This window comes from Rousettus aegyptiacus, unplaced genomic scaffold (assembly GCF_014176215.1).
Source record: "Rousettus aegyptiacus isolate mRouAeg1 unplaced genomic scaffold, mRouAeg1.p scaffold_m13_p_4, whole genome shotgun sequence".
Classification (NCBI taxonomy): domain Eukaryota; kingdom Metazoa; phylum Chordata; class Mammalia; order Chiroptera; family Pteropodidae; genus Rousettus; species Rousettus aegyptiacus.
Window position 1 is genome coordinate 48,721,166 of NW_023416307.1, and position 11,337 is coordinate 48,732,502.

General features: G+C 37.4%; 1 protein-coding gene across 2 annotated transcripts in view; it reads right to left on the bottom strand.

Annotated features, from left to right (window-relative positions):
* The window catches only part of LSG1 (large 60S subunit nuclear export GTPase 1), a 27,114-nt gene extending 16,293 nt beyond the window's left edge, over positions 1 to 10,821 (bottom strand). Inside the window, exons 1-6 of one of the 2 annotated variants that reach the window (XM_036218698.1) lie at positions 10,661 to 10,821; positions 8,973 to 9,099; positions 4,351 to 4,471; positions 4,090 to 4,176; positions 3,526 to 3,612; positions 426 to 486 (exon numbers count right to left, since the gene is read on the bottom strand). In XM_036218698.1, coding sequence (XP_036074591.1) covers positions 426 to 486; positions 3,526 to 3,612; positions 4,090 to 4,176; positions 4,351 to 4,471; positions 8,973 to 9,099; positions 10,661 to 10,759 — 582 coding nt within the window. In that variant the 5' untranslated portion in view covers positions 10,760 to 10,821. The remainder of the gene's footprint in view (positions 1 to 425; positions 487 to 3,525; positions 3,613 to 4,089; positions 4,177 to 4,350; positions 4,472 to 8,972; positions 9,100 to 10,660) is intronic. The other variant, XM_016133978.2, reaches the window with a different exon arrangement.
* Between the last annotated feature and the right edge of the window lie 516 nt (positions 10,822 to 11,337).

Here is an 11,337-nt window from a genome sequence, read left to right on the forward strand (position 1 = left end):
GTTTATTTGTAAACCACTACAGGGGTAATAACAAAGATCTAAGAGAAACTTAATGGGATGGATAAGGAGTGAAGTGACCAGGAATATGCTAAAGCAAGTAAAAGACTACTGTGACTGGTGTCTATTAAAAAATGAGAAACCCTGGCAAATGTAAATTAACAAAGTGGCTTCTAAACTAAAAGCTAGAAAGTTTGTGTCAGTGTTTGTGCCTTCCTGCAGATGAAAACAATTGTTTGAGAAGGGAAAACATCTGTCTAAACAGTTGCATTGTGCAAGCTCTCAACCTTGGGAAGAGAGGGAGGCCTAATTAAACAAAGCTAGAGGAGAATACAGAATGCTTGCCGACAGTTACTGCTATCAGTAATGCTGTTTTCCCACAGCTGCTCCAAGGACTTTAGGTTTAAATCTTGTCACACTTTACTTACCAAATCTTCACATCTAAACAGAAGCGGATTTCGAGCATCTACTATCTGGACCACAATATCGCTGCAAGCAAACAAATTGAGATACTTCAATCATTGTGAAGAGAAAGAAAACACTACCTACATAATAGTAGCAAACACATTCCATATTATTAAGCATTTCATACATTTAAATTTTTAAGTACAATTATCCCCAGTTTATATATGAGGAAACTGAAGCTTAGAATAGTCAAGTAACTTGTCCAAGGTTACCAGCTACTAAGTGATAGAGTCAGAATGGGAATTCAGGCAGTCCGAAACATAACATTTTCCTGCTCTTAATATTGCTGAGAGAGAGTCTAATGATGTTTCATTGCTAAAACTTAAAATGTATCTTCTAGTAAACTCTCCTGGAGAGAGAAGAGTATTCCAAGTATTTCAATCCAAGGTGAGGTTTACTGTATATTCAGTAACAAATCTACACTGTGTTAAGGCTTCAAAGAAAACTAATATATCGCCTGCTGACAGCTGTTCCTATCAAAGCCTAATCTTATTTAAACCTAGAGCTGACAAGAGAAAAGCATACATCTAGCAAATAATCATCCACCAGTTCCAAGAATGTGTTTAAATGGCAAAAACACAAAAGAGCTATATGTCAACTTAAGTTGCCATCCTGAAGTAGAAATGATGAGTCCAACTTCTTCCATCACATATAAGAAGATGTAGCAGTAAGAAAATTTTTGCAGCTAATAGCAAATCCCTCAAATCTCTCAAATCCCACAGAAATGTGGAAGGGACTACAGCAGTCCAGCACTGCAAGAATAAATATTTCGCTTCCTTCTTTCAGCGTATATGGATAGGAAAGATGCTTTTTTAACGGCCAGCTGTGACTGCCACTGAAAGGAAACAAGTTGCAGATGTACTACTACCTTACAGCTGTCTCCCAAAAATCCCTCTCTGGTTAGCCTTTTCTGAGGTAACTCTTATGCAACTAGGCTGAACACCAAGGAAATGTATTAAATCACAGTTACCCTTTAGGACAGAGCTTTTAAAGAAGCACATTTCCTTCAAAAGAGCTAAATTTCCAGCATGATTGTGTGATTCAAATGAACTCACACACTTGCTAATTTATGATGAATTGTTTTTAAATTCTCAAATTAGGCAGGCCCTGGTATTTTATTCTTTAGGGTAATGGTCACCATTTTCAAACTGTAAGGATTTAACAGTAAATGCAAGAATGGTTGCAAAAAATGGACAAAGCCTAATGGACTAAAATTTCAAAGTCTACAGACATCATGTTTATCTACCGAACATGCAGAAAGAATAATTAGCTTAGAAATACCAGGAAGAAAAGACAACAAATTTAAGACAGCTTGCTTTGTGTGCTGAATTAGGATACAGAGCAAAGTGCCAACTATGCACCAGGAAGGGTTTATGCAATACAATGGAAACACCTTATCTTACTGGAATACAGTGTTCTGCCCTCACTGCCACAGCAGTTTCCTGCATCTCAAGGACACATTATACATCAAATCTTTCCTTATGACTACTCTCGAAATTAAAAGAGGCAGATGGCTTAGTTGCCTGTTACCAAACAGGAGACATCTGCTCCACAGAACAGACTAATAATATTTCCCGTTAAAAGATGTGGCAGTAGTCACTTTATTGATAATATTTCTATGTAACTCAGATCCACTTTCATGTAATACAAATTATATTCCTTGAGAAACATGTCCTCTTATAAAAAGAGAAATACCACATAATAACAATAATAGAGCAAGTAATACCATAACCCAATTGAAAGCAGAAGTTTCAATAAGTATCAGTTCACCCTGGGTAAACCAGTTATTTAAGGGCATTAAAAAACGTGTAAAGGGCCTCCCTGTTAAATCAATATGGAAGAACACATGTGGTTACCTCTGTTCCTTCTCAAAACCTACACAAATGAAAGTGAAGGCTGGAACTCATTAGGACAAAGAAAAAGAAAGAACAGCAACTAAGAAATGTCAAGGCAGTAAAAAGCAAGCCTGTGTATGCCAGAGCCCTGATAAAGCTCAGGATTAGAAGCATCAGATCTATCTCTAAAGGCAAGGGTGCAGTGTGGGACCAAAATCAATCTGAATAGCGAGCTCTCAGGTCCGCTCCCCTGTCCCATTCAGTAAGGCTATTACACCCCACCCCGTTCACAAGTTTAATCCAGGTCTTGTTCTCTTCATAACAATACTAAATGTGCTAATGTTCTTTTCTGAGAACCACTTAAAGCATCCTGTTTCCTAATGTTCTTACTGGGTATATTGTACAGGTTTCGAAAAACAAAACAAAACAACACATCCTGAAGGTTCCTTGTTAAAAAGCATCACTTCAAAAACGAGGTTCATTTATGGAGTCTTGTAAATAATTCAAACACTTTGAGGAAAACAAAAAACTTTTAACTATACCAAACAGGTCATTGGAGAAAGCTGATTCATCAGTTTCTAACAATCTGGACATTAAAAGACTAAAAATACCCATTCTCAATTTATTAAAATCATTCTCTTCTTTTCAAATCCCAATTAAAACAAATCACCCCTTGACTTCCTCCAATCCTTATCAACTGCTCCTTCCTCTGCTATGACTTGGCCTAATGCCTTTCTATCAGTAACATAGTAGGAGTCACACTCTGCTTCTTATTTCACTAGATACTATGTCATCTGAGTGCAAAGCCTGTATTTTATTCCTCTATCTGACCAGGTACCTGGCATTTTGCTTGTCCCATTCCTCCCATAACATCTTTGTTCTTTGTAGGCAGCTACCTACCCCTTTTCACACCCATGTTTTCCATATGAACAGTAGGAATTCAATATACATTTGCTGAAATAACCATAAGTGCTTCAGAACTTATCTTATAGATTGTTCACTATTCTCATAAGCTTATCAATGTGTTTATCTAATAGCAAACACCTATATTTTAAAAGAAATATAGTATCATACTTTCAGTTTTTATAATAATTCTCAACAGCCCTCTGCATAGCTTAATCCTGTCCCCTCTTCCCCATCCCTGGGCCTACAAACATAGATTAACATCCCAATCTAATATAACACCACTACAATGACATTATTATCGAAAAAGAAAATCATAATTTACCTTCTCTCAATCACCCTCCAGAGCTGGCGCCAAAAATCCAAATTTCTTTCAAAAGGAGTCAGTATCAGCTTTTGTTCCTCTTCTAGCCTGGCTTTAAAATGAGAAGTTTATATCTTTGCCAGATTACAATAACAGATTTCAAGTAATATACACACTCAAATTAATTGCATTAAAAATAAGTACACACATATTATTTTTATAGACTTTCTGCTTAGTTAATATGAAAATCAAATTAAAGTTTTATACTTAATCTATTTAATCCCTGGAAGTTTATCAAAGTGACATTTCTTTCAGACACCTCTTCCTGGAAGAATGCTCGAGAGCACGGATCAACTCCAGGGTGACTAATGGCTGGAGAAGAGTATAAAAAGGATAAAAGGCCAGGAACACAACAGAATAATCAACTCACTATCTTTGTGCAAGGATTCACATATACCCAGCAATGCTGTTTGCATAGACACATCAATCTACTATTTCTCTTTTAAAAGAATCAAGCCTTCAAAATACAAATAATAATGCAAGTACACCAAAATGTCTGACTCAGAATTTCTAGGCAAATCTCACCGAACAAGTTGACGTCTCCATTCTAGAAAATTATCTTTCTCTGCCTGTTTGAGCTCTTCAGGGCTAGTTTTTTTGTCCCACTTTGGTCTGAAACAATCAGAGGAAAAAAAGTTCTACATGAGTTACCAAAATAAAATGGGATTTGGATTTAAAGTGGTAGGTGGGAAAAGTAAGTAGGAAAAGAGTAAATATCAAATTAAAAATTTTATACTCAGTGGCCGTATTATGTCTTGTAATGTCCTGCATTATTGTTCAACTCACCTTCTTGGAATACACAAGAACTGTTTATTTTCTTCGTGGAGCTTCTTAATTCTTTGGCTCTCCTCAATGGACAGCAATCCAGTTCTAGTCTCAGGAAGCACGAACTTAATGTTAAGTTTCTCTGTTTATGGAAAAGAAGGGTACTGTTACTTAAGAGGTAAGACAGATTGTGAATATTGGTCATTACTTAGAAATCTAAAAATATCAGCACCAAAAACAGACTTAAAGCTTTCCTGAGATTCCTCTAGCCTTGGACAAATTATAATTTTCAAGTCAAGTTTTCTACCAAAAAAAGGAATGAAAGAAAAAATCTTTACTAAAGCTTTCAAAACGTCAAACATTTTTTTCATGTATAATTTATAAAACTTAATATGCTAAATGCAGGAGGAGTGGGAAAAATTGTAATACAACCAATCTCTTGTTGCATATGGAGAATAATTATAAGACAATGGGTATCGGTGGAAAAGCAAACATTCAGCAAAGAGATTCACTGCAGTTATAACTGGCGAACTACTATACTGCTATAACTTATATAATATTTATGATGAATACCCACAATTGATGCCTTCTAGTATTCAAAGGAATAAAATAAATTTGAAGTTCATGTATAAACTATAGAGACTTCTGTTTAGAACTCTATTCCCCACCCTCTGCCAGTTGCTCTAGACCTATTTCAGGACACACAGCTACTTATTCTCCTAAGGCAGGAGACTCCACTGAGATAAGAACCTTAAAGCCAGCTAAGCTTCTTACAAAAATGCCTAGGGAAGGTCCTATTCAAAGATAATGGGCCAGATAATGGGCCATCTTCAACAATGTTCCTCTTGACGCTTAAGCAAAGACTGCAGTCTGTAACTCTCCTCAGGCCAATACCATCTAGGACCTTGGTCTGCAGAGTCTAGTAACCTAGAGTACACTTAACCTAATCACCATTCTCTTACATGTCACCCTCAACCACCTTCAACCAACAGTTAAAACAAACACTCCGCAAGCCCCATATTTGACAATTCTTTCACATTAATTCCTCCTTCCAATAGTGATCTCTCTCCCACTGTCCAACCCATTGTCCAACCACTGTAAATATCTCTACCCTGTGATTGTTTCCTCTTCCCCTAGTCCATCATCCAACTCATAGCTTCACTTCTTTCCCTATTTGGCTACAACTATATGGTACACACATTTAGCCACTCTCTGAACATCAGAATTCATTACTCCACCGCACATACTCCCAGATCTCCAACCTCAGAGAAAGCCAACTATCCTTTCTTGTTCTCATTTCAACAGCAATGCTATGAGTGCTGCTGCAATTACACAATAATGGAGCCATCTGTCTCTGAACTGTGTTTACCATCAACGCTTTGACACCAAATGTGTTGGTTTTCCCGCACCAATTCTCCAACTCTCCAAACACCAACTGGGTGTCCTATAATTCCATTCTATTCTGACACTAACTATAAATAGTGTCGCTTTGAGGTATCCGTCTTTTTTCTGTTATAATTTCTGGTGGGTATAGATAGTATATTTTGTTAAGTTTTAACTCACATTTGACTTTTTTTTTTTTTTTGACAATTTGGCTTTCCTTTTTTGTGAAGTGTTTTTTCAAGTATCTTGTCCATTTTTCTATTGCATTCGCCTTTGCACTGATTGTAGGCACAACTGATCAAACCATTGGCCATGAGTGATTACATACTTTTCCAGTACCTCTCTCTTCCCCAAAGGTTCCAACCCTCTAATTATGACCAGGTCTGTCTGGATACCAACCCTCAGCCTAAAGTTGTCTAAGGGTCCCCAACCACCAATGATCACAATCGCATACAAAAACACACTCTCATCACTCCAGAGATTCCAAAGGTCTTAGAAATTTTCATGTCAGGAACCTGGGAAGAAGACCAAATATATACGTTTCTTATAGAATAAAATATATATGCTTCACAATATCACACTGTCACTACAAGTATATGGGCATATTAGCTAAGTCTTAGGACTTTCCACAAATGGAGGAAAATCCTTCCATGTTTTTGGTTTATTTTTCCCATTTCCTAAACTAAAAATACTCTCCTTAACCTCCCTACTCTTTCTCTGCTTGCAGTCTTTCAGAAGATGATCTACCTTAATAAGAGAAACATTGAAGCCATTAGATATGCCCCATGTCAACTTCTCATCTACACATTCCTCAGTGTGCACATCAACCTTCAGCTCCCTTCTTTCAGCTTCAGAGGAAGCTGCACTTCTTTTGTATAAAGCTAATCTCTCTAACTTTTTGGTCCCATTCTATTTTCATCTCCTTCCGGACTCAAACTTTGCTCCATTTCCTCATTAATCTCTATTTTATTTCATATTTTTAAAAATTAACTTTTAATTACACAATACATAAACTCTCCTTGTAAAAAAATTCAACCATACTGTAAGGCACATATTTCTACGACCAAACTCCACCCTTTTCCCCACCCCTGCAATCCCAGTTCCCTCCTTTGAGGTTACTGATTAAATGTGTAGCTTCCCAAGTTTTTTTTTCCTAATATATACATACATATATGGATTGGTCAGATTTTTCTGAGTAATTTTTTAAATTTTCAATTACCATTGACATACATTATATTAGTTTCAAGTGTACAGTATAGTGATTAGACATTTATATAACTTAGATCATCACCCTGATATATCTAGTACTCAGGTTAGATTATTTTTTAAAATGCAAATGGCACCACACTATACATACTATTCTCCAACTTTGTCTTTTCATTTGATAATGGGTCTTGGAGATTCTTCATGTTAGTATCCAGAAACTTACTGCATTCTTTTTTGCCAAATAGTATTTCATAGCATGTCTATACCAGTTTATTTAGCCATTTTCCCATCTATTGAACATTTAAGGTTGTTTCCAAGTATTCACTGTTAAATATGGCACCATCTGGGAACTTGTTAGAAATGCAAATTATCAGGTTCAACTCACACCTAATGAATCTCCAAGAAAGGAGCCAAGGAATCCATGTAACAAATTTTCCAGGTAATCCTGATGTTCACTAAAATTTGAGAACCACTGCTCTAGTGCAGATACTAAAATTTGGAAATTTGTAATAGATCCTGCCAACTCAAATGTTGTACTTTCAATCTCTCCCTCTCTCTTGGCTGTCACTCCATAACCTATGTACATGTTAATGTTAACCTTGATTTTACACACACACATACACAAACCTCTCTCTTTCCTTGCCATAGTCAAATATCTTAAAAGAACACAACACTCTCATTAACTCTATTCAATTACTTTCCACTCTCCTTTTCTTTCACCTCCAATTATGGCTCTACCACTCTTTGCTTTTCTTTACTTATTTACTTCTTTACTTATTCCACCCCCTCCCCTCCACAAAGTCTGATTTATTCTAGCTCCCTAACAATTTTATTCCTGTTCTTTTCTTCATTCTTCTAACTATTGCTATTTCAGTTCTGGCTTGCTTCTCTTGTTGGACTAAAGCAAGTCTCCTAACTGGTCTTCTTCAAAATTCACCAGTCATCTTTAATAAAACATGAAATCATGTTTTATACTTGCTTAAGCCCCTCAAAGACTCCTTGAAAGAGCTTATCCAAGATCTGGCCCTTGCCCACCTTCCCTGTGTTTGCTCATCATATCCTGTCCCTGTGTACTTTAAGGACCAGTAAAGCCAAACTTCTAACCATTTTCTGAACAATGTAGGTTGCTACTCATATCCTAGCTTGGGTCCTCTGCCTGTCTGAGTATACCATCCTGTGTCATCTCATCCATCCTTCTAACATCTACTTATCTTTTGAGACTCAGCTCCAGGGTAAAGCTTTCCCTGATCAGCCCTAGTCTTCCTTCAGGTAGAAATGAATACTAACTCTATCTTTTATAACTCCACTGTCTGCTACAGACTTATTTTATAGCACCTAACAAAATCTGTCTTAGTCAACACTGTACTCTTAGTACAAAGACTGAGAGTAGCTGGGGCTCAATAAGAGCATTTTAAACAAATAAATGAATTTGCTAAACAACAGAATAACATTTACAATAATAAAAGAGAAATAAAATAATAGTTTATAACACCATCTCTGTGCCAGGTACTTTTCTAAGTGCCTAGACACACACAGCCCCAAAACAAAATAACACCTCCACAAAGAAGCAAACAAAAAACAAGGGAGAGCAGTGACTAAAACAAATTATACACATAGCAAATTCACTATAATGTGTTGACAAGTGCTTTAAACTACAATCCAAATCGCCTAAGTAATAGCTACAAGTCCAGAAGTTTGTTTCTAACAATGGTATCAGAAATCATTCTGGGAAATGCTGATATTGTCCACCATAATGTTGACTCTGGTCTTTTTCCTATGAGAGACTGAGTTTCTTGAACTTGTTATGATGATGTATTATTTGAAGTGTTTTTTTAGAGCTCAGTTTTAAAATTGTGGCACATTCTATAGCTCACAGCCTAAGTTCAACTAAACTTTCCCACAATGCTTCTGGGATATTTGCCTTTAGGTTAAAGACAGTTCATTTATAAGTTTAGTAAGATCCACAAAATACTTCCACATGGACTTATTTGTGTCTGGTCAGCAAAGACAGAAATGTGACCAGTATCAGATGCACTCAGCAATAAACAACTTACCTGCTACGAACTCTGTTCCTGCAAGTTCTGCGGTTGCAAGGAAGTCATCAAGGGAGCTTTGTTCAGTCACAGACTGAAGATTAAGACGACCCCAATCATAGCCATCATTGAGTTCACTTGTGTGTAACTATGAACAAAACAGGGTAAAAACAGAGCTACTCAAGTCTGTTCTTGACAGTCAAACAAACTCTAAAATCCCAAGAACTATTCTGTAGTCTTCAGTGTGATGTCAGCCCTTTTAGGGTCAATACTAATAACAGTTAACATTTAAATGAGCATTTTCTTACCTTATGATAAGCACTTCCCATTATTTCATTTAATTTTCAAAATCTTTTTAAGCAAATTTTAATGTATTTCTATTTTACCTGACAAAGAAACAGGCTTAAATAGATAAAATAAATTACCTATAGTTGCAGTTAATAAATGTCAGAGGTAGAATTTGAACCCAGACTCTCTGGTCCCAGTAGCCACAAGTAGTCAAAATTTTTTGGAGATCCACAGTAAGAAATCCCTTTTACCCAGTGACCCAAATGCTGTGATGCACATAGTGATACAATTATGTACCATTTGGTTGAGTAAAATGGAAACAAAAGAACCCTAAAAAAGTTAACTTATTACATAAAATACACTCTGATATTTTGAATCATATTCTGGTGGGTTAAAAAAGAGGGCTAGTTGCAACCCATTTAACCAATTACCAGACACCACCCAGAGTTTGATAAACACCATCCCAGGTACATGCTCAGTACAGGTACAAAAAATTAAAAAACTGAAGGTTAAAAGGTTAGATGGTTTTCCCAAGGCTACGGAATCAGCAAAAATCAGAGTAAGGGTTAGAATTCAGTTTTTTCAAATTTGTATTCAATCTTCCCACCGTTTCCTAAACACTACATCAAAAACAAGTTGCTTCAAAATCAAATTAAAATTACCACTAATGTCCAAGGAAATTGTGACCTGATAAATATTGTTGAGCCCTCAATTTTGCTTACTGTGCATATTTTATGGATGTAAATTAGATGCGGTGACAGTAGCAAACTGATAGCTCCAGGGTCATTTTTGACTTTAGCACAGATTCTTACTGAGAACTTAGTCTCAACAACCTGGTATTATGAACGGTCAAATAACAAGCACAAGTCAAAATACTCCGTCCATTCTTCAAGGATCCTAAAACTATGACCCTCCTTACGTCCAAGAAAATAGTAGGCCGGCCCACCACAATTTGGAGAGAAGCTGTTCATCTCTGAGCCAAACTACTAGAGAATAATAAGGGTGAGGCAGGAATTAGAGTTATTATGCACTTCTAGGAACAACTAGCCACTGTTACAGGGTCAATTATTTGAACAAATTAATACAAAAATTAGTTTATGTGTCTTTCCTGCTCAGAAACTTCCAAACGTTCCAATGGCTTATAAGGCAAAGACCAAACTATCATCCTGACATTTAAGACCTTTGAGGATCTCACTCCAGCCATATCATCACACTAGCCCTCCTTTCAATCCTCTAACTCTGTGTCCCTCCTAGAAAAAAGACCTGCTTATCGATCTGGCAGAAATTTATACCCATCCTTTAAAACTCTACTTAGATGTCACTTCCTCTGGAAAATTTCCCTGTGCCCTTTGACTCCAGGTTTCGCATATTCACCTTCTCATAACTAGACAGTCTGAGAAAGATGACATGATCTGTCTTACCCAGGAGTCGGTGTGACGGTGGCTACGGCTCCGCTGAGTCTGATGGCGGATAAGGGCCCGGCCGAGGGACCCAGTGCCCGGACCTTTCCTCCGGCCCATGGCAACACGGCCGCCACACAAACCTTCTTGGCCGAACGCACGCGTTTCCCGGTATTCAAAAACTCGGTCCCCGGAAGTGGCGTAAGAACGAGCCCAAGTAGTGGAGGACCGCGTTGAACGGAAAAAGGAATAAGTTGCTCCAAACTGCCTTTTTGTATTTCGAGTTTACCATCATTATAAAATACAAATCTAAAAATTTCCTTGGAACTTAATTTTCCGTAGATATTTCTAAGAATATCTCAAGTGAGTGAATTAAGGAATGGTACCTTCCAGATTTGTGCGTTGATCTTTAGAGTCCGGCCGGGAACTAGGCGAGCTGGAAAACATGGCCTTTTGTATTCACGGTGCTGATCCCGCCTCCCGGCTGTTTTCGTCAGAAAAAGGCGGAGACACGAAGGGAGGATGTTTCTGGGCTTTGTGCAAAGTGGCATTGCCGCTCGGCTCTTTTTTTCGGCTGATGTCCCAAGATACGGTCTCGGCGCTGTCATTTCTAGAACCTAAATAGCTTTTTGTTTAGTCTTCCCGAGCTACGAATTGGAGAGAAAACCCTGCCTGGTTGGGAGATCGGAATGGAAGGA